The 24,038-nt window shown below is 40.5% G+C and overlaps 1 protein-coding gene across 1 annotated transcript in view; it reads left to right on the plus strand.

Moving 5' to 3' along the window:
- The window catches only part of SCRN3 (secernin 3), a 939,975-nt gene that overhangs the window by 247,650 nt on the left and 668,287 nt on the right, over nucleotides 1-24,038 (plus strand). The window contains exon 4 of the mRNA XM_044075556.1: nucleotides 10,044-10,243. Coding sequence (XP_043931491.1) covers nucleotides 10,044-10,243 — 200 coding nt within the window. The remainder of the gene's footprint in view (nucleotides 1-10,043; nucleotides 10,244-24,038) is intronic.

The raw sequence follows: 24,038 nt of genomic DNA on the forward strand, positions 1-24,038 counted from the left end.
CAGAAGGACTTTCTTCTAACATGACATACAGCATTTTAAAATTAGTGCAGAAAAACAGGATGGTGTGGTTTGTTTGAGAAGCATGTTGTGTGTGTGATGTGCATTGTGCAACCAATACAGCCAATGGATGCTGTTTTATGCACGGCAGAATTAAAGCATATGGCGACAGGAAACATTTTACAGAGCGGAGGTGTGACATATTGCATTGCAGGTTTGATTATGGTGAAGCAACATGCAACTTTTAAAATTATTACAGAAAATGTGAAACTGGACACAGATTATTAATGAGGAAGAAAATGACAGTTACTTTGATTTCAGGTTCATGCAGCAAGTTATACGTAAAATAATGGTATCAGGTAGCGTATCATTTTGAAGATTTATTTATTTGCATACCACATCACATTGATCTTTATTGGTTTGCATGTTGTTTGTTTCGATGTGACCAGTCATGTAGAATTATCATTACAATGTATGAGTGGAAAAAATTCCAGTGAGTGGCTGACTGAAGACGTGTTGTCATGGAAATGGACAGCCCCAAACCAAGTAACAGTTCACAGTCACACACAGCACAAAGGAGTTTGGTTGTTTATGTCACTGAATAAACACATATTAGACTCTGCAACACTACCAGGACACATAGCCCTCATGCAATGCAGTGCATTTGCTGGGGAGCAAACAACAGTGGGGCAGCTTTAAAGGAAGAATTACTGATATTTTAAAACAAGCGTACAGAATGGATATGGTGTGTAACACGGCACATGGACATAAATTACATACCCAGCCTATTCAACGCCATGTACAACACAATCCCTTCTCAGTAGAGTAGTTGGAGGGCTATATTTTCCATTTATACAGAAAACAAAAATGGATGATGTTACAGAGGTTATGAACCCAAGTACCACAAGAATTGTGCAAGGTGGGCAATGACAGTCCGGTTGTCCTGTGGTGAAAAACTGCAGTGTACCAACACCCACCAGCATATACCAGTGCTGTTGACCTCTGTTTAGCCCATGTATGCAGCAAGGCCGCAACTTCATGAAGAAGGCTGTAGAGACTACCAATACCACAACACAACATACAGGAGGTAGCATAGCTGGTGGCTTTGGAAATGTGTTAGGAGGGACCTAACCAAATAAGTTTGCTCGGGACCATAAACAACATGTGTACTAAGGCAGGGAGAGCAGCAGCAGCACTAGAGTGATCTTTTTCCAGAACACCCATCCAGTGGCCTGTCCCTTAAAAGGGGTATCACTTCATAGTCCAGTTTCTGGATGAAGAAGACTGACACCACTCTCCTGCTCTTGACCATCAGTGTGAACATGCAGGACCTTTGCCTATCTAGTGTACTTCTTGCTAATGTGACATTCCCACAAGACCTGTGATTTGCACATTCAACAGGATAGCTTCCACCAGTGTTCTGCTTGACATCTCCCCCAAAATGCTCTATTTGATGGGGGGAAAAGAACTGTTTCCATATGGGCTGTCAGCAGGCCAGCTACCAGTCAGGGTCTGCAGTTATCTCCACAATACATCCGTATAGTCTTTGAAAGTGCTGCTGTCCAGGCCAAGCAATGGGCATTCCCTTCCAGTGCATCCATGGGATGTTTATTTCATTTTAGTCAAATTTTCTGGAGGTAACTACAGCACCAGCTATTTGTTGGGCTGTGAGATTCATTTCTTGTCTTTGTTCTTTCTATCATTTCCTGTCTTTGTTCTTTCTATCCACATGCTGTTGGAACTGGCATTTGGAGATGCAGAAGATGTGAAGCTTTTATATACAAACACATCTATAATGACTTTCCAGTGTGACACTGACTTTCTTTGATTTGTAAAGTAGTACTAACTTTGTGGTTTGCTGAAGTATATACCAGGATGGCTGTGACATCCAAGCGCTTTCTTCCAGCCACAACTTTCTAATGTCTCCTAGCTTATTAGCTTATATATGTCATGAGGATAGAATCAAATACATGACATTGTAGCACAGAAGTCTTCGGGCAAAGCATTGTGGAACTAGCAACTTTGATGATGGTTTTACTGTGGGAATAGGCCTGTAGTTATGAAAGCCATGATGCTTTCTATAGTGGTATCCCTACAGCATCTAAGAAGCATGTCACTGTTGTAAGAGAACATTGCACAAATGGACTGCTAGGGAGCTGATTGAGTTTCAGCAGACCGTTGGAGTTTGTAAGCACAAGTAATACATCACTGCATATTACACGGTAGTAATGGTTTCTCCCCTATGTACACTTTGCCCATTCCATTTATGCTGTACTATTAACATGCCTCCTCTGTGACCAAATACATCCTTTGTTCACATAGTAATATTTTGATCACCATACTTACTTGTATGTATCTTATATGTTAGCCTATGCAACTGGGAACCGTGGCAACCTGTTCTATTCTCAGTGGGTTGGAGATATTGATCTGTACTTGCCAGTGGGTTTGGTGCTGCCTTACAGAATGTCAACAGCCCATTTGAATTCCATTTAGAGATTTAGTTTTTGTGATACATGCAGTGTCTTGCATAGTCAGATTAGGGAACTTGGTTCATGACTCATGGCTTTCCCATTCTTCATAAAACTTGTTCCTTAAACCTACACTTCGTGATATTTCAAGTTTTACCCACCAGATATGAATCCAGCTGTCTTTGTAATTATGTCTATAGCTATATTGTGTCATCTCATCTTTAATTGTATGCTGGAAATGGGAAATTTGTGTTTGTGTGTGTAAAGTTCATTCTGCTTGTATAAGTCTTACAGCACTGTAGTCAGGCATTCAGTTGCATTAGGTAAACAGTGGAGTGCTAACTGACAATAAGTGATGTATAAAAGGTAGTTGCCTGATAGGGCACAAATCAGGAAATTGGTCCCTCAGTCAGAGGTTCATCATGGGTCAGAATAGGAACTCTATCTTAAGGTTGTTGTGGTTGGACATCCCTGTCAGGGCCTGTGGCTGTGTCCTGAGAGAAGTTCAGCTAAAGAACTTAGTGGAGATGGAGGAAAAGCCTGACTAAGGCCTGCATATGTGGCTGTGACTTTTTAAAGCAACCTGCTGCAGGAGCTGTTTGAGACTGTGTGTGAACATTTTGGGTGTGATAGAACAACACTCTCCAACTCCGATTAACGATGAAAAATAATAAAATCAAGCCCACAGCTCGCACTATATGAACCAGCAGATTTAATATAATAATGCAAACACATAAAACGGACTAAGTGCTTTCGTCTTCATACATATAAAATTAAGGCATCTTCAGAGTGTTTGGGTTATTATATTAAATCTGCTGGTTCATATAGTGCGAGCTGTGGGTTTGATTTTATTATTTTTCATTATTAATTGATTTTGGGGGTAATGTCAAGACTCGGCCTGAAACAAGATACTGTAAATATTGCATATAGTTGTAGAAGTTTTATTTTGGAAAGCAGAATGAGATACCTTCCATTTCTTTTGTCAACCAACATTTATTTTCATCTGAATCTCTGCCTCTTGTTTTTAAGGATGTTTAAACACCTTTATTAAATTATCACGCAGCATACAGATGCACATAGAAAACTAAACGAACAATGTTACCATTTTTCATTTGCATGCAGTGTAAATTACACTTTTTCTTTCTTTTTAACAGTTATAGGTTCCACTTATAGCTGAGTAGTAGGCTAGCTGCCTCTGTGAGCCATTTTAAGCTTAGCCAATCTCTCCATGGTGTGAATCAAACCCTGTATTTCTTATTTGTGAGGTAAAAACTGTAACCATTATACTAACATTTAAGCCCCTCAGATTCCCTTCTGCATTGGCCAGGAAACAAACCCAGGCCTCCCACGTGGCACACAAGAACTCTGCCACTGAATCACTAATGCACATGTTGTCATTCACTCCAATAATATGTAAGTTGTCCAATTCCTGCCTTCCAGTAGACCTCACTTACCCTCCTGGACATTATTCTGCATTTATTGTTCCCACAAATTCAATTTATTTTTATGTAATTTGCTCCTTCCCTTTTCTAAAGATCCCAACCCCAGTTCTTTTCTCTCTTTTATGATATCCAGTACTTCAATTATAGCTAGTTTAGATTTTAATTTCCATTTTCTAATAATTGCCTTTTTGGTAGCCATTATTAACACCTTACAAAGTTTACTGCTGTGTCTAGGCAGTTCAGATCCTGTGTCCCAGTTCAGAAGAGTAATTCCATTAGTTACAGCCATTTCCTCCGCTAACATTTCTGACAGAGTACTCTGTAGGGAATTTTTGAAATCTGCAAACTCATTACATTGCAACACCTCTAGCATTTGCTGCCTACCTGTGGAAAAAATCTTACATCTACTTGGGATGTAAAAATACCTATGAAAACACATCCAAGCAAAAATTCTAAACCTTCTAGACTTTGTTGCATACTTTGGGGTCATGCAGGTGTCCTCCCACCGTTCCGCTGTAAACTGCCTTTCTTATGTCTCCATGTGTCAGTGTATATATTTACATACACGTGCGCACGCACACACACACACACACACACACACACACACATTCCTGTACAGACATAAAAATATGCATACACACATATGCACATACTCTGTATGCTGTGTTTTGTGCCTTGTGGGTAAATACATTAAATAATGGGTTACTACTTTATTTATGAGTCAGGTTTTGATACTTCTCTCTGCTAGGTGAAACCATGGGTTCAGGAGCATTTATTTTTGACTCCCTAATTCAAAATAAATAAATTGAAGATGGTCAGACACCTTTTTCCTTTACAACCATCTTTCTGGCTGATGTTCACTGCATGGTATGTAATCCTGCATCTGTTGGAGATATGTTTAACTACTCTTGAATTCTTGCCTAAAAACGTACATATGCCTGTGGCTTAGGTTCTTTCAATTACGAATGAATACTTTGCAACGGTGGTACTGTTATTCAGCCTTCTGTGGTTATGGTGAATATCTCTATTAGCACGCTTACTCAACTATAATTTCCAGAAGTGGTTCTGTTATTCAGCCAGCTTTGGTTATGATGAGTATCTGTACTGTAGTACCCTTACTCAGCTGTAATTTCCTTTAGGCTGTGAGCAGCTCATGTTTTGTGGTGCATTTGAAAGTTGGGGGGGTGCTAGGATCTGATTCAAGTTTTGGATCACCAAGAAGCATGGCTAGAAGGATGAGTATATAGAAAGATTACATTCTGAACTGGTGGCCCTTAGGGTCTGGGTGCCTAGTATGCAGTGATGTTCTTTCATAATAATTGTTGCAATGCTAATCCCCTGCCATGCAGATGCCCATGATTTCCAGTCTTGGCATCACCCCAAGCCAAAAGATGCTCAGTGACAGACGTTCAGATGTCAGGGTAAAAGAAGGGCCTCCATCTTTCTGGATGTGCATTCCAATGTGCGTTATGTGTGTTTTATGCACTTGCACTCTGCTGGTAGACTCATGTTTCTGGAGTATCTCTGCTTCCATACAAATAACTACCTCAGTGGGGAAATATCTTCTCTAGTTAATCTTCAAAAAATGTTAATAACTGTTTGTCATGTGGGAAATAAATCCCACATACATAGGCTGTCAGGTTTGCATAAAGAAGAGGAAGAATTCCAAAATGCCATAAGCAGAGTTAAAAATTGAGAAACGCTACCAGCTTCTGGAAAGTGACTCAGTAAATGTCACAAAGAAACTCTATCAGGTTTCAAGGCAAAGACGTAAAGATAAAGAAAATAAAGAAGATAGTCAACAGGTGCCATTCATAAAGGAGACCAACAACATTCTGCTCACCAGTCCACAGGACATTGGATGGAAGAAGTAGTTTCAACAGCTTCTGAATGAAAAAACGTCTACTGACTCTGTACTGCCTTGTGCATAGCATGCAATGAAAGAAGAACAACCCACCCTATAAGAAATAAGAACAACACTAAGGAAAAAGAAGTAAGGGAAAGCAGCAGACTCAGATGAGGTCACAGCAGATAGCTGAAGATGTTAAGTGAGTTAGGGGAAAAATTGTTCCTGATGGTACTCATCATGGTATGGAGAGAGAGGCATACCCAGGTGGCCGAAGAATAAGCATTATAGTCCCAGTGTACAAAAATGAGGATATTCACAACAGTGGGTAGTACAATGGCATCACACTCCAGTCTCACTGCATGAAAGTGCTGGAGAGAGGGTGACTTACATAAGAATAAGCAGAATAGCAGAAAGTAAAATGGTAGATGAGCTTTTCCGATTCAGACCCGATGTTTACAATAAGGGAGATGGTGGAGGAGAAACTTTAGATGAGTAATGAGTCAAACTTGACATTCCTAGACTTGAAGAAAACATATGACAAGGCTCCAAGAAAGCTGAATTGCGCAGTCCTGTGATGGTTCCAGATCCTGGAAATATTGGTAGAATTAGTGCAGGCTATGCACAAGGACTCCATGACAAAAGTAAGAACAGTGTTCGGACTCACAGAGGGATTCCCAATGGGAGTGATGTGCACAAGGGTTCAGCTCTGAATCCATTGCTGTTCATACTGATGATGGGCCACATTAGCAAGCAGACTGGAAGGAACAGATCAACAAAGATGCTGTATGCAGACGATGCAGCACTACAAGCTGACTCTGAGCAGGCGCATCAGCAAATGATAGGGGACTGGAAATTAAAGTTAAAGGCACATAGGATGAAACTGAGTACAGACAAGACAGTTATCATGGCAGCAAATGGGAGAAATCCAGAAGAAGCTAAAAACTAAGGTAGAAGGTAAACTGTGAAACAAAATAACAGTTTCACTTGTTTGGGAGAGTTGGTTGAAGAGAAAGAAAGTTTAAATAAGGCAGTCAAATCTAGAATCAGTGTTGCTGCAGCCAAATTGTAGAGTGTGTCACAGGCAGAGTGTAACAGAAGAATGTCAAATATGCTGAAAGGTAAGGTGTACAAAATGGTACTGCAACCAGTGCTTCTGTGTGGCATAGTAACCTGGGCAGTGAAGGCAGAGCAGTTGAGAAAGCTTGAGGAGATGAAGATGAAGTGCCTGAGATGGGTGTTAGGATGTACACTGTGGGACAGGTGAAGAAGAACATTAGAGCAGAAGCCAAAGTTGTCTCAGCTCAGTTGTAGAGAAGGCCAAGGAACACAGATTATGATGTTTGTCACAAGCAGGAAAGCAGGAGGAAGTTTGTTAAATCAGATTTAGAAAAGACAGGAAGAAGGCAAGGGATGATGAGGTCATCCAATTAAGAGATGAACGGATTGCATAAGAAAAGACCTATGACAGTCAGGCATGACTGTTGAAGAAGCTAGGAGAGGAGCACTGAATACAGAGAGGTGTAGAGAAGTTAAAGTGACACCCTAACCCCATGAAGAAAAAAATGGGAAAGGGTTAGTTATGATGATGACTATGATGATTGGAGACTAGAGAAGAATAGAAAAGACCTGTAGCCAATGGAGGAAACCTGGTGGAAAAGGTAATGAGGTTGACATGGTGATAGAAAATAAAGATGCATCCTACAGGTGAAAAACTCCATAGTGGTCAGAAGACTGGCAGGGAAAATGTAGGGAAAAGACAAAGTTAATAGGAAATGAGTAATGCCAGAGGTAGATAAAATTTAGAGTTCAGCAAAGAGTGGGTTATCAAAGCAAATAAAAAGTTGCTGACTGAAAACAAAAACTGAAGTCAGGCAAGGATTGGCAGTTGATTGGGATACCAAAAGAAGATGGGTGACAGGAGGGTCTGGTGAAGCACCTTAATCTATGAGAGTAGGGTGTTGGTATTCATTCTGTGGGCAGTAGGATTTAAAATTCCAGACTTGCAAACCTCATTCATTGCTGTAAATGATAAGTGACAAAGAGGAGAATTAGGCAAATAGTGTGTGCAGGCAGTGTAGGAATTGCAGAACACATCCTCCAAATTGTCATTAGTTGTGTATTTGTGTATCTTTTCATGTACACACACATCCCCATGATAAACTAACATGCTTTCTGGGATTAGGTTTTCCTGTATTTTTTGTGTGCCACCCTTAGACCTCACCTCCGTATAGCATTGAACTGTATAAAGCAGGTATCAGATTGTTTGTTTGTGTCTTTTGGCTTTTCCCAGTTAGGGGTCGCCACAGCGGAACTCCGGTCCACTAATGATCGGTAGTGGATTTTTACGTACCGGGTTACCAGCCCTGACGCACAACCTTCAACGAAGGCACGCCCCATTTACGTATGCCTTCACACAGAAGACGCCCTAGCTGAGAATCGAACGGGACAACATCTTGCTATGAGGCGACAATGCTACCACCACCGCAGTAAAGCAGGTATCAGATAATAAATAAATATTAAGGGCATTTTATTTTATAACAGGGGTAGTGGGACTGAGATGATGCAAGAGAGTTAATCCAATATATAAAAATAGAGGAGAAGATTTGAGAAAACTACAATATGGAATATTATTGAGAAATTTAAAAGCTGTATTTTTGAATGATTTTGCGTAGTAATGGGGAGGCTGTAAAGCTCCGATGTCTAATATTGCTTTAAATATGATTATTGTTTTTGTATATAAATAAGGCATATATGTGTTATGTTTGTGCGTTTTATTTAAGTAAGTTGAGTTTCTCTTCTTTGTTGACAAGTACAGTAGGATGTTTTACATCACCCAAACTATCACTAAATCAGGCATGTGTGTCTTTGATCTGAAAGACAGCAACTTGGGAACACAGCAGACCTTTTGCAGCGTCAGCTCTGTACTGGAGTATAGTTCACTTGCCTGTAGTAGTAATAGAACCAACAGCCTTAAGCACTTAGAGTAAAACAGAAGTATCCATCCAGGTGAGCCAGTAGCACTGCAGCTGCAAAAAATGCCTTCATTGTGAATTAGAACACAGTGGAGAGCATGAGTGACCTCTTCTAAAAATTTAGTGTACCTCCCCTCAGTGAAAAAGTATACAACAAACATGGCTTCTTTGTTCTTCACTGCCTTTCTGATGCAGCCTTTAGAACCACTTAGCAGTTAGCTTTGATTTCTTTTGTATTTGCTTATTATAACATAATAACTGCTAACCACTTTGGTTTGTTAAAAATGCTTAATCTAGTTCCCAGAATTTTGTGTCAGTAGAACTGCATTAGAGGTAACTGCGGTGGTGGTGCTGCGGTAGCGTTGTCGCCTCACAGTAAGACGTTGTCCTGTTCAATTCTCAGCTAGAGCATCTTCTGTGTGGAGACATGCGTGAAAGGACGTACCTTCGTCGAAGGTTGTGCGTCAGGGCCGGCAACTCTGCACGTAAAAATCTACTGCCAATCATTAGCGGACCGGAGTTCTGCTGTGGTGACCCCTAACCGGGAAAAGCCGAAAGACACAACAAGAACTGCATTAGAGGGAATTCTCCAACAATTGTTGTTTTTTTTTGTTAAAACAATAATCACTTTCCTTTTCTTTCTTATAACACGTCTGCTATAAATCATGATCATCTGTGAGAAGAGTTATAGGGTAGGAGGTGTTTTAAAAGTGAAAGTGTAAGCATAGTATTGATAAGGTTTTAAATGCCACCAGTCTTTGTTAAAGTGGTGCACTTCTCTGCATCTTTTAGTGCAGTGTCATTGTATATTTGTTTTGTTTTTTGTAGTATCATGGTGTAAAACAATTTGAAGTACAGTTTCAAAATTGAAAGATCAGTAGGTGCAGCTGAAATCTAGTTGTATATTCAGATAAAAAATGCACAGAATTTTACATGAAGGCAAAAATAAAAAAAAGAGTTATATATTTTCAGTCCTGAAGTCTGTGCATTTATTTATTGCAACCTTAAAGGCAAGTAATGTTTTAGTTGGGCAGTGTTTTGCCTTTTTAGTAGTTGCTCTCATGTTTTATTCTGGACTTTGGCATTTATTTGAATGTAGGTATTCCTTACCAGTTTGTTTAATTTGCTTTTCCTGCCTATGAAATTACTGTCATGTTTGCTCTTCTTGTAAATATTGTGGATATTAAAATGTTTAAAGGCAGTACTAAAAAAGAGAGAGAGAGTGGCGCACTAAATTAGATGTGCTTATTCTTACTTTTATCTAGATTAATTGCAAAACTTCTCTTAGTAAATGCAAGGCTTTTCATTGTATTAGGCTTGGACTTGAGCGAGCAGAAACAGCTGAAAAGGCTGTTGATGTCATAACGGAGTTGCTGGAAAAATATGGACAGGGAGGTAACTGTATGGAAGATGAAGCATCATTTGATTACCATAACAGCTTTCTGATTGCAGACAGAAAAGAAGCCTGGATACTGGAGACTGCTGGGAAGTATTGGTCTGCTGAGAAAATTAAAGGTATGGTAAAAGGTTATTTGGATTTTTTTTCTTAATTTTTCATTAAATATGGATTTTATTACCAATTTTGTAGTTGTCAACCATGTTGACTCAAGATTTGACATTCAGCAAAGATTAAAACCTTGTGATTACAATTAGAAATGTGTTTGCTTAGTGTGGTACAACTGTGTATTGAAAACAAACTTAAATGTTTAGCTGTGATAACAGGTCTGGATCTGGTACTCTGTTCACATTTCTTTATATGTAGTTCTAATTGTTTCAGGTATGTATGTGTTTGTTTGCAATGCCCAAACACATGGAACATTATTCTTTGCCTCAAATTAACCAGATGCTGTCTGAGGCTATACTAAGTACTTTACAAGGTTATCCATGTATCAGTGTAACATCTTACCTTAGAAAGTAAACATTTTTAGAGATGATGCTGTTCTCCCCTTTAGAGATGTGCATGGTAAGCCTTTACCACCCCCCCCCCCCATCTCTCTGTCTGCCTCTATTAGATAGTTTTTGGTAAAAGCATTTTTGCAATATTTTCTTGTCATCAATTTTTCTGGTCTGCACATGGCTGTTCAGTCTAATGTCTTTAAGAAAGTAGTCCACCATAACTGTAGTTCATAGTCAGTGCAAACACACACACTTTTAAGTTGTGAAGCAAAAAAGTAAATAGGGCATCTTCTGCTGAATTCTTATTTGGTGTCGTCTGCCAACTCAGAGATGCATTGTGGTGTGACAGAGACCTTCTGGAAGATTATACTGTCAGCCTCTAGCTTGCATTTTCCTCTATGGATTTCCAGTGTATACAAGATCTGATTTTTTTTTCTCTGTGTGCTTGATTTGTAGTGACATTGGATGGGATGCAGCATGTGGTATACCTTACTTTCCACCTCTTTCAGTGTTTGATTGCTGTGTAGATGTTTGGTATGTTTATTACAGCAAAGAAATGTCTTTTATCCAGAAAAAGAGCACAGTATAAAAGTCACTTGTTTTACCCTTCTGGTTAATTCTCTAGCTCTGTAAATTAGCTCATGAGTCCAGGCCACCAGATGTGCATAGAGATACACTGTCTGTAAAAGAGTGGTCTGTCCTGTCTGGAGGCTTCATTGGAGAAAACATGCAAGAAGTAACTCAGTGTATCAGTGGGAAAGAATACTAGTGCAAAAGCCATTTTTTTAGAATCTAAGGCTGGTTTCTTTAGAGAAAATTCAGTTAAATGTTTTCTGAGAGCTCTTTTAAATCCACATTTTTACTGCTCTTTTTCTTGCCACCAGATACTCTTGGCTATAGATGTTGGAGAGAAACTGCCAATGTTATGATGCATGTCTCACAATTATTTTCTCCTTGTTTTTTTCTGATTACAATATGAAAAATTAGTTATGCATGTGAATACTTGTTATACATTTTTTCTCTTTGTCATATGAATAGCAGTGTTTGTTATTTATGGATTATTGTGTTTATTTAGAAACAAACTCAGATGAGCCAAAAATGGCTGCAGGTATGAGTTAGGGAAAATTACTGTAATGCATTAGACTTGGACATCTGTTTTCACAAAGAGCAATACAGCTTAATAGTCTGTTAATATTATTCTCACATCATTGTTCCATCATTTTATTGGTATTGCTCTGTTTTATGACAAAGGGAGAAGACCTGATTTATAGATATGGATAGCAAGATACAAGCAATCAAAATGTTTTAGTCCCTTAAGTTTTATACACAGGTCAGGCATATTTTTATCAACCAGAGAAGAAATTGTGGATAGCAACTAATAAAAAGTTGAAGGATTTTATCTGAGAAGGGAAGGCTGCAAGAGTTAAGTTGGATAAGATGATCATTCCAATAGAACAAGGTGGTTTGGGGTTACCTGATTTGAAGGGGTATTTCAGAGCAATGTAGTTAGGGCTCCTGTACATGGCACAAGCAGAAACTTGTAATTCAAAGTGGAAAGGGGTGGTGATGAAATGGGTGGTAGCTGAAGAAACAAGGAGAGACTGAGATTTTGATGCAGATCCTTTAGGAAAATAACAATAACCGTGCAGAATATTATATTCATAAAGTATTCTAAGAACTAAGCCAACACTGGAATGGAGAAAGGATATTCTGCCAACAGAGGTGACTGCAAGTAGGGATACAGACAACAGGGAAGAGGGGGCTGGAATTTACTGGAGAAAACTGGCAATGGAAACCATGTACAGACCAAAAAACTGATGACAGGAAAACAATACAAAAATGCTTTTACCAAAAACCTATCTAAAAAATAGAGAGAAAGAAAGAGAGAGAGATGAGAGAAGTGAAGGCTTACCCACGTATGTCTCTAAACAGAAGTTTTAAAGCTGAAGGAGAGACCACTGGGAGAAAATAGAGAGGGAAATGTAATACAGTGGGAAGAGGCCAAGAATTTATTAGGACTGCAGGCAAGAGATTGCCTTCCCCATCAAGGATTGATATCAGGGTATAGGCAAAGAGAAAGAAATAAGGGGATCCTAAGCCAAAGACCAGCAATAGTAGAGTTTTTAATACAATCTAGAATAAAATATGCTGTTAAAAAATAAATAATTAGAAGAGCATATAAGACTTCCAAGATGAATGCACATTGAGTAACAGCTTAATTCTAGCTCTACCAGTGTGAAAACAGAAACTTAGCAGAGAAAGACAGTGGACATTCAGTAACTGACTAGTAAGTGGACTGCCTTGATGCCAGGAAAAAGAAATATAGAGGACCTGAAGAAAAATCAGCTACAAAAGGTGCCGAGAAAACACTGACTGGGAAAAGTAGTTGCAGCTGTTCAGCAAAAAGCAGTGCAAGCTCCAGACATGACTTCCAGTAATGTAGGGGAAAGTATAAGGCAACTGCACACAGACCTGACTAATGTAAATGAAACACTGATGCATTATATCAACTCAAACAATAAAAGGCTGAAAAAAATGGAAGAAGCTTTAATCAGATATTAAGATAAGGTGATAAAACTGCAAAACTCAGAGGTCGAAATGAAGAAAAGGCTAGCTGAATATGAGACTGCACAAGAAAAGATGTTTCAAAATATTGTAGAACTTGAGTACAGAGCACATAAGGAAAACCTGAGATTTTCTGCTGTACCTGAGAAGCTGGAAGGAGCAGACTGTATTCATTTTATGAAAGCACAAATAAGCAACTGGACTGGTATTCCACAGAAGGAATAGCTAACTGAAAGGGCGCATCATGTGTATGCTCCAAACCTAGCTATAAGAAAACAACCCAGACCTTTAAAAGTAAAGATTCAGTCTTACCAGAAGGAGGAGTTGATTCTGACAAAACTGTGGCAGAAGAACAAAGAACTAAAAGTGGGAGACGGTAGAGTATTTGTGGAAAACGACTATTCCTTGTACACCAGGCCGAGGAATAAATTCATTACATTATTCAGGGAATGTCTAGAAGCAGTCACAAAATTCAAACTGCTTTACCCAGCTGTCTTCAAAATATTTTTCCCCGGAGGAACAAAATCATTTTTTGATGAAGTACATGCTAAGGATGAAATACAAAAGTTTGTCCAACAAAAAGTGAGCTGTGAGACAGAAGGAGATTCTGCTTCTTGTTCTTCTGATAATAAAGACTACAGAGAAACCATACCAGTGAAACCTTTTCCAGTGTTTCAATGGAAAATGCTTCAGAGAGGGAAAAAAGCACAAGATCTGACTAGAAAGCTGAGGCTATGTTGGAAATGAACCAGAGACAGGGTTTGGGAGATGGAGATGAACAAGAATAGAACAAGAAAATCTGAAAATGTTGGACTTTGTTAAACTTGTAGGGGACTCTAAAGCATATGCCCTACATCACATTACAAAGGCATGCATCTGGAGCATTTCTCCCCGGGCTGCTGCTGAAAATTGGCTCATTCCAAGTCAGACTTTCCTGGTTAACAAATGTAAAATAAAAATAAGAATTTACATCATTAATGTTTGGAAAAATACTCAGGAGAGGGGAAGAGGAGGGAGAAAGTTAACTGTAAGCAAAACAAAATGTTTTCTTAATAGTACTATTTTATTAGTGTGTGATTTTTATTTGGTTGTTATAAAGTAATTTTTTGTTAGTTATTCTTAAGTGTAATGGAGAAACTAATTTAAATAGGTGCCCCTCTTTTTTCTCTCTTCTGTCTTTCTCCTTGTTCAGTTTTAGGAGATGTAGGCACTACAGTGAAGAAAACAATCTGGTTAAAAGAGTATGACAAAAGAAAAATAGTGTGCTATTTCTCATTCTTACATAGGGGAATGACTGGGTTAAGGCCATTAGCTTAATTTAGTGACAAGTTTTAAGAGAAAGCAAGTAAATGAATATTGGTTATTATAAGGCTTTTTTTCCTAGCAAATAGTTTTGCACCTGATTCTCATGTCTCTAGCAGACACACTGATAAAGAGAAATGGCTTGGAGAAAACGTTTGCTGAAAGCATTCAGGTATTTCCCACTTGAGAGAGCTAGAAAGATATGACAAAGCCAGACAGCACTTAATAGAACTACAGGCTGTACCATGCATTTTAGCATGGATAACATTTCTTTTAGTTTATCTCGACCCCGTGTGTGTGGCTGTCAGTTTGGAACATTTGATGTTCATCGTGTTTCACTGTTGCAGTCATTACAATTGGGTTATCCTGCTGGCAGGCTACCCGCAGTCGGCCCGAGTTCCAAAGTCTAGGTCCGGCATCTGTTGCTGTCGCCTCTTGCCTGACGTCAGTGCGCCAGGGGTATATAAGAAGCAGCCGACACCATTTTCTTCAGTCTTTCTTGCCGCACGGTGCCCGAAGCAAAGGCAAAGACTAAAGCAGCTCTAAAGACAAAGAAACAAGTACAGCATTCTCCTGGACAGGCCTCCATGCCTAAAAAACAGATGCTTAAAATGGCCGAAGACCTAATTACTTTGATCAGGGGTTCCCATCCCCCTCCTGATAAGAGACCTAGGCAAGAGATAGAATATGAGTCTTTAGATCAGGTTTCCATTTCCTCTGATTCCTCTTCTGAACAGGAATATTCTCTTACTCCCTATGAGGATTCTGATGCTGAAGAAATCTATCCCTTCAGCCTCTCCTCCTGAGGATTATTCTTTTGGGGAGACCCTGCATACTATGAGGGAGCATTTCCACTGGGAGAGCCAAGATTACTCAGAATCCAAGAAAAGGCTCAGAGACTTCCTTTTATTACCTCAGCACAGGCCCCTTGCTATTCCTCCTGTTTTAGACATTGTAGATGATGTATTTTCAGAGTCCGGTCTGTCTCCTGATTCTTTACCACCAGCTCCTGTTAAGCCAGATAGATACTACAGGGTTCCTGATTCACATAAATTTCTTTACAAAAACCTTGCTGCTGACCCAGAAACTATCTCTCAGGGTCCCAAGGGGGACAAGGCTTCCACTGCAAAAAACCCTATCCCATCTGATAGGGATTCAAGGGCCCTGGACAGATTGGGGAAAAAGATTTATACTTCTGCTACCTTGGCTGTAAGAGCTTTACATTTTCAGTTTCATATGCTTAAGTATCAGCAATATCTTATGTCACTGCTTAAACAGAAAATGCTGACAAATTCAGAATGTGCAGAAAACAAAGAAATGCATGATTTATTGCATGCAGCTGAACAAGTGGGAAAGCATACTTTGCAATGTGGTTTTGATTCTCTAGAGGTCTCCTGCAGGGCCGCAGTTACAGGTTCTGTCATTAGGAGGCATGCTTGGTTAAAAGAACAGAATCTGCCCGATCATGTTAAAGCAAAACTATTAGATGCTCCATTACACCATGATACCTTGTTTGGTGTTAAAGCAGAAGAGGTGTTGAAGAAAATGGAGGACAAGGCTAAATCTATGCAAACAGTGAAGGATTTCTTACAGGTACAGCCTCGCAGATTTAGCAGGAACTGGCCTACAAAGAATTGGTCCTTTCCAGTGTCAGACAGGCCACAAAGAGGCAGATACAGATGCCCCAGGGGCAGATCACAGCCCCAAGGCTCATACAGGCCTAAACAATGGGGTGCTTCTACCTCCAAAAGCAGAGAGGAAAAATCACAGTCGTACAGGAAACAGTCTGAATGACTTTCCCCTGCCAGCACCAAGCACTTATATTCTGGCAGCTCCTTTGGGGGGAAAACTAGCACTTGTTTCACAAAATTGGCACATGATCACCCAGGACAAATCGGTCTTAAATATCGTATCACAAGGCTACAGGTTCCACTTTCACACCCTGCCAAGGCCAAACAGTATGCCAGACCTGCCATGCAATCAATGGGCAGAGGCACAAAAACAAGTTTCATCCCTCATGGACATGAGGCCATTCAGCAAGTACCACAGCAAGAGCAGGGACTAGGATTTTATTCAAGGCTATTCTTGGTACCCAGAAAGGACAAAGCCTGGAGACCAATACTGGACCTGTCTATCCTAAACACATTCCTGGATATTCCAAAATTCAAAATGTTGACTCTACAGCAGCTTCTGCCGATGCTGGGCAAGAAGGCTTGGCTTGTGACTTTAGACCTAAAAGAGGCATACCTGCATGTCCCAATCAGACAATCTTGCAGAATATACCTCAGATTTATAGCTGGCTCAATGCACTAGCAATTCTCTGCGCTGCCCTTTGGCTTATTTACTGCGCCCAGGGTCTTCACAAAATGCCTGGCACCAGTAATTGCATTTTGCAGACAAAGAGGAATACAGATATATCCTTACTTGGACGACTGCCTTATTCAAACAGAGAACAAGAACATTCTACTACAGCATATGGCGTTTGGAAAAAGATTACTAACAGGTCTAGGGTACACAGTAAACGAAAATAAATCAAAACTTGTACCCTCTCAAGAGATAATATTCCTGGGTGCAAGCTTAAATACAACTGCCCAGATGGCTTATCTCACGCCAGACAAATACAGACAACTGACTACCTATTTCAAAATGTTGGCAACAAAGACCCAGTCATCTGCAAGAAACATTCTGCAGGCCTTGGGCTTCATGGCATCCTGCATTCTGCTAATTCCATATGCAAGACTGCATGTGAGGAAACTTCAATGGTATCTAAAAAGTGTTTGGACTCAACATTGCCACAGCCTGGAAACAATAATTGCCCTCATTCCCTGCCTGCAACAGGCGTTTCGATGGTGGGCAAAAGCCTGTCACATCAACACGGGACAGCCATTCACCTTACCCACAGCCAGGCAGACATTGACAACAGATGCATCAGATTATGCCTGGGGGGGGCCCATATGGCAGGAAGATGTATTCAGGGCACATGGTCTGCAAGTCAAATGCATCTACATATCAATCAAAAAGAGATGCTAGCTGTTCAGAATGCCCTGACAGCCTTCAAGGATCTACTTCATCCAGGACAACTATTGATAAAGACGGACAATACTACAGTCATGTGGTACATAAACAAGCAGGGGGGCACACATTCCTACCCCCTCTGCAGACTAGCCATGAACTTGTGGGACACAGCATTGACTTACCACATACATCTGCAAGCACAATTCCTGCCAGGAAGGATAAATACTCTGCCAGACGAACTAAGCAGAAACCTAATGGATCCCCACAAGTGGAAATTGGATCCACAAGTCTTCAGCATGATAACAAGGACCTGGGGATGCCCGGACATAGACCTATTTGCCTCCCCTCATAACTGCCAAATACAGAGATAATACAGAGATTCTGCACAAGGACTTATCACAAGCAAGCATGGAAAGTGGATGCTCTGTCTTTCAGCTGGAAAAACCTAACAGTATATGCCTTTCCTCCTCTGCCTCTCCTCCCCAAGGTACTCCTCAAGGTCAGACAAGAGAAGCCAAAAATTATACTGATTGCCCCAGACTGGCCCCACCAGCACTGGTACCCAATTCTAAAGAGCTTGTCTCAATGCCCAGCTTGGACATTACCTCAAATTCCTCACTTATTGACCCAACAAAACAGTCAGATACTGCACAGCCAACTCAGGAGCTTAAACCTGGCAGCATGGCGGTTAATGTAGCCATTCAAGACGCACCTCTCTCTAAAGCAGTGATGGATGTTATTTTGGAGGCCAGGAGGCCTAGCACCAGAAAATCTTATGCAGAAAAATGGAAGAGATTCTGTGCTTGGAACCAGGCACAAGGTATTGACACGATTGTTCCAAATATTCCTCAGATTTTGCAATACTTAACTGAGATGCTGGATAAAGGCCTTTCCTTTTCATCAATTAAAATTCATGCCTCTGCCATTTCAGCTCATTACAGTACAGAACCACCTATTTTTTCTCATCCATTACTAAGACAGTACCTCAGAGGGGCCAAAAACATAAGACCTCCAAGGAGAGCACCAATACCTGCATGGGACCTCAACTATGTCTTGGAAAAACTCACACTACCTCCGTTTGAGCCAGCATCTGCAGCTGATATAAAATTCTTATCCTGGAAAACAGCTCTGCTCCTAGCAATAACCTCCACTAGATGAGTCTCAGAGTTACAGGCACTCATGGCTGTGGAACCTTTTATCATTTTCCATCCTGACAGGGTTTCTCTGAGGACAAACCCTACATTTATACCTAAGGTAGTGACCAGTGTGGCTCTTAACCAAACAATTCACTTGCCTACCTTTTATCCAAACCCATAGAATAAGGGTGAGAGACTTCTGCATTCTTTGGACATTCACAGGCAGCCATGCTTCTACTTGGACAGAACCAAAGCTTTCAGAAAGACTGAACAACTTCTAGTGGCATGTGCTGCAGGATCACAAGGAAAGCCTCTCTCAAAGCAGACTATTTCAAAGTGGATAGGCCATTGCATTCGTTTCTGCTATTCACAGCATGGCAAATCAGTGCCTAAGGGCATTAGGCCACATTCAACCAGAGCAGCAGCCACTTCAGCAGCCTTCCTCAGAGGAGTACCAACCAAAGACATCTTAGAGGCTGCAACTTGGAGCTCAGTGCATACTTTTACAAAGCACTATCACTTACCTCTCTACTCTAAATCCAGAGCAGGCTTTGCCACTGCAGTTCTGCAGGGTCTGATAGCCTCTCCTAATTCTATTTAGCAACAACCTCCCAACCTTAGCTTTGGGATTCAACCCAATTGTAATGACTACAACAGTGAAACATGATGAACATAGTTCAGTTGTGTACCTACCATAAATGTAGATGTTCGAGTGTATTCACTGTTGCAGTCCAGGTTACCCTCCCTCCATCCCCCTTTTCCTTGCTGGGACTTATCTGTACTTCTCTATTCCATACAACCTATGTGGTGTATTTGCTTGTAGATGAAGGAGAAGTTGTTTTTTTGTGTATGCATGTTTATTGGCATAATTTAGCTTACCTTTTTAGGGGCACCTGACATCTGGGGCAAGAAAAACTGAAGAAAATGACGTCGGCTGCTTCTTATATACCCTTGGCGCACTGACGTCAGGGAGGAGGCGACAGCAATCGACGCCGGACCTAGACTTTGTAACTCGGGCCGACTGCGGGTAGCCTGCCAGCAGGATAACCCAATTGTAATGACTGCAACAGTGAATACACTCGAACATCTACATTTATGGTAGGTACACAACTGTACTTTCCCATTAGGAGGATAAAAGTTCAATATTTGAAGATGTGCATAGTTTTGTGTGTTATTAATGAGTTAATAGGTTTTAGGGGAATATTGGTGGGTGTTTGCATTTTTGCTTGAGGGTTTTCAATAAAACAAAAAGTTCCGCAAGATGTGACATAACCTCAAATGGAGACTACAAGAAACAGTTGTATAAAACATTGTCCTGCCAGACAGTGCAATCATGTAACACAAAAGCTTGAACTAGACATTTAACAAAAAAGTTGTTATACATAAAAGGTGGGAATATTACTTTTTCAAGAATATGTTGCTTTCTGTTAATGGTCTCACAGATAAATACAAAAAAAGAAAGAGTAGTGAACTATATTAAAAAATGTAGACTGCAAATAGCTGTGCTACAGGATTCACACTTGGAAAGAACATAACATGGGAATTTGATAAAGATTTTCAGGATGGTTATTCAGTGGAATACCTAGGGCAAAAGAAGAGAGGATTACTTATATTAATTGCAAAAGGAGCTCCAATAGTAATAGAAGAGGATAAAATGACAGTAATGGTAGATTTGTAGTACTAAGGGGCTACTGACAAGCGAGGATGGTTACACTGGCATGTGCTTATATGCATAGATTCATAAGTGTTAGGCTAATGACCACAGGGGCCTTTGTAAGCCTAGCCATGCATACCAAATCTCTGATAAGTTCTGGCATCCTTGATAAGTGTAAGCAGGGACTTTGGTGATTTAAACATTTACAAGCAGGGGCTTGGGACATGAACCATTTACAGGTTGCCTCTGTCCATTAGATACATAGGTGCCAAGTCAGGGATTATTTCCAACAAAACCTGCTATAATGGAGCTTAAGAAAATTATGGCAGAAATAATTAGCTTTCACCAAAGAATATTACTTACAGGTGGGGACTGGAATTTGATTTACAACAGGGAAGATGTGTCTGGTGGACCCAGAAGGGAAATATAACAAAAAATGGTAGATTTTTAAAGAAATTTATGAAAATATTTGGCATGGAAGATGTGAATTCATTACTAGGAGTTTGGAGTAAATTTGCATATTATTGCTCAAGATATAAAATCTGGGCTAGGCTAGACAGAGTGTACATTTCACAGGAACATGTGCATTTAACTGAAGGTCTCGATAATCAAATGGAAAATGATGACCCATCGGCAGAATCCTTTACAAGTGCATTCTATGAACCCCTTCAAGAATGCATGGACCGAGCCATCCCAAGTAAAACCAAGACCAACTCCTCAAAAAAGAGGAAGCCAGTCTGGTGGACCCAGGCCATAAATAAACTTTACAACAGAAGGAGGAAACTCCTGCAAGATAGAACAAACTCCCAAAATAAGAAGGTATCTCTGATTAACATCAGTAAAAAACTGCGCTCCCTCATTAAATCATCCAAGGCCAACTTTGAAAGAAAAATAGCCAATGACTCTTAAGGATAACCACAAGGCCTTCTTTAACTATGTCAAGTGTCTAGGGGCAAACTCTCAGATATGCTCCAAGCTAGTGCATAATGGCCATAAATACACTGAACCAGCCGACATTGCCAACATCCTGGCTGACAAGTTCAGTGCAAACTTCACCCACCCCCTTCCACCAAAGGAGATAGCACCCATCCCAGAAGAATGTGGCGCTCCAGATATCTCAGACACACAAGTAAAGACAGCCCTTGCAAAGGCCAAAAACACAGCATCAATGGGACCAGATGCTATCCCAGGTTGTGTCTTACACGAGCTTCAAAATGAACTAACCCCCCATCTCAAATCACTATTCAAACTCAGCCTGTCTACAGGCTATGTACCCAAAGAATGGCGTACAGCAACAGTCGTACCACTCCACAAAGGTGGTGCCACAACTGACCCTGGGAACTATCACCCTATAAGCTTGACTAACTTGGTCTGCAAAGCCATGGAACGCATTATCATGGAGCTCATTAACAGGGACATTGGGAACCTCCAGACACTGGACTCCACCCAGTTCGGCTTTGTTAAAGGCAGATCTTGCCTCCTGAACTTGGTCGACTTCTTCGAAACAGGCACCAAGGCCATAGATGAAGGGAAGGTGATCCACACAGCATATCTGGACCTCGCTAAGGCGGTTGACACCATCCCACACTCAGGAATCATAGACAAACTCACCAGCTTAAGTATTAACCCCTATGTCACGAGTTGGGTTGCCAATTGGCTCTCAGACAGAACCCACACGGTAAGAGTGGCAGGCGCCATGTCTGACTCTAAACCAGTCACAAGCGGAGTCCCACAGGGCTCAGACCTGGGACCCCTCCTGTTCGGTATATATTTCTCCGAAGTACAGGCAAAGGCGGAGGGACTGTGGCTAACCAAGTTCACAGATGACTGTAAATTGGGTGCAATAATTGACTCTCCAGCTGACACAGACATTCTGCAAAAGGGTCTCACAGAGACAAACACCTGGTGTCAAAGTCACGGCCTCAAGCTAAATGCCCAAAAATGCATAGTAATCCCATTTGGGAAAAACAAAGTACCTACAAACAACCACATAGATGGAAATCCACTAAGTACAGAAGAAGTAATTAGGGACCTGGGTATCCAAGTGGATAACATGCTCTCCTTTGATACCCACATAGCCAAAATGGTCAGAAAATCCTTCTATGTGGCGCACCTGATCACAAAGGGTTTCTCATCCAGATCCAAGGAGGTGATTGTGCCCCTTTACTCCTCACTCATTAGGCCCATAATAGAATACAATGCCCCATTTGGGATGTACCTCACTAGACACCTGCAACAACAAAGACCACAGAAGTACCTCACTAAGAGGATTAAGGGCCTTAAACAATTTCCCTATGAAGCACAACTAAAAAAGCTCCAGCTCTTCTCAGTTGCTTACCGTCTGCTCAGAGGTGACCTATGCCTGACCTATAGGGCCATGTCAAACCCTGAACTAATGGACATGCTTCACCTCAAAGAAACGAGATCCCTCAGAATCACTCGTTCTAGCGACTTGAACCTATGTACAACAATAAACAGGACATGCTGGAGGGATAGATTCCTGTCCGAGCGACTCCCATCACTCTGGAATAGAATCCCAATCCATGTTCAACAGAGCTCCTTTCTGACCATCTTCAAGAGAAATCTTGATGAGTGGATGGGTAATCGTAAATTCTACCCTGGGATCACTTCAGGAGCCCTGTTGACAGAGGCCCAGGTTACTAATCTAATGGGGAGGCGAAAGCCATCACTCTGTGGCTAGGCTTATAAATGCCCATGGGCAGATAGCCTAGTACTTACCTATGAACCTATAATGCACCCAACAATTTTTTTTCAGATCATGCATCAATAATAACTAAAATAAAAACACAGGGTAATGAAATAAAAATGAGACACTGGCACTTTCCCACTTATCTGTTAAAAAGTGTCGAATTTAAGGCATGGGTAGTGGAAAATATTCAGGAGCTATTAGAGAAGATAGAAATTTCTTCTGAAAATATAGCTAGGGAGTGAAATAAAATTAAAATGGAGTTTCAAAATAGGGTTGAAATAAAGGAAAGGGACATATGATTAAGAAGTAATGATTATTTAGAGGGACTGACAAATGCTAAGTATTGCAAAATAGGGGTAATCTCACAGAGCAAGAGGAGGTGCAACTGCAGAATGCTAAACTGAAAATAAGCGATTACCTCGATCATATGAATGAGTTCAGAAAGATTGCTGTTAAGCAACTGTTTTTTGATAACAACTGTAGAGCAGAAAAACTTTTAACATAATGACTCAGGCAACAGAAAGTAGAAAGTGCTGTCACCAAGCTTAGGGGGCCTATAACAAGGAAGATAACAAGGTATCCCGTAGAAGTATTAGAAATCTTTTGGAAATTCTATGAAAGTCTGTGTTAAGCAGAAAAATATGAAAATCAAGAAAAGGTACAAATGGAAATGTTTATGGAAGAATTAAATATGCCATATGCCAAGGTTAGAGGTAGAGGGAGGCTCAATTACTAACAGGATAGGAGGAGATGAGATAAAAATGGTGATGTGTAACCAATCTACAGGAAAGTCCCCAGGAGTAGATGGTATTCCTGTGGAAGTTTGGAAGTTAGGAAGGAAAAAAATATATAAAGATCTGGAAGGTTGTGTTTTAACATTATTTTAAGAGGAGAAGAAGTATCAACATCCTGGAATAAAGTGGTGGTAGCTGAAATACCTAAAGAGGGTAAAGATCCATCAGAACCAACTTCATACAGGCCCACTTTATTTCTAGGCCATGATTATAAAGTGTTTATGTCTATAATGGCTAA

The sequence above is a fragment of the Protopterus annectens genome, chromosome 6.part1, assembly GCF_019279795.1.
Source record: "Protopterus annectens isolate FY-2018-M chromosome 6.part1, PAN1.0, whole genome shotgun sequence".
NCBI lineage: Eukaryota > Metazoa > Chordata > Ceratodontiformes > Protopteridae > Protopterus > Protopterus annectens.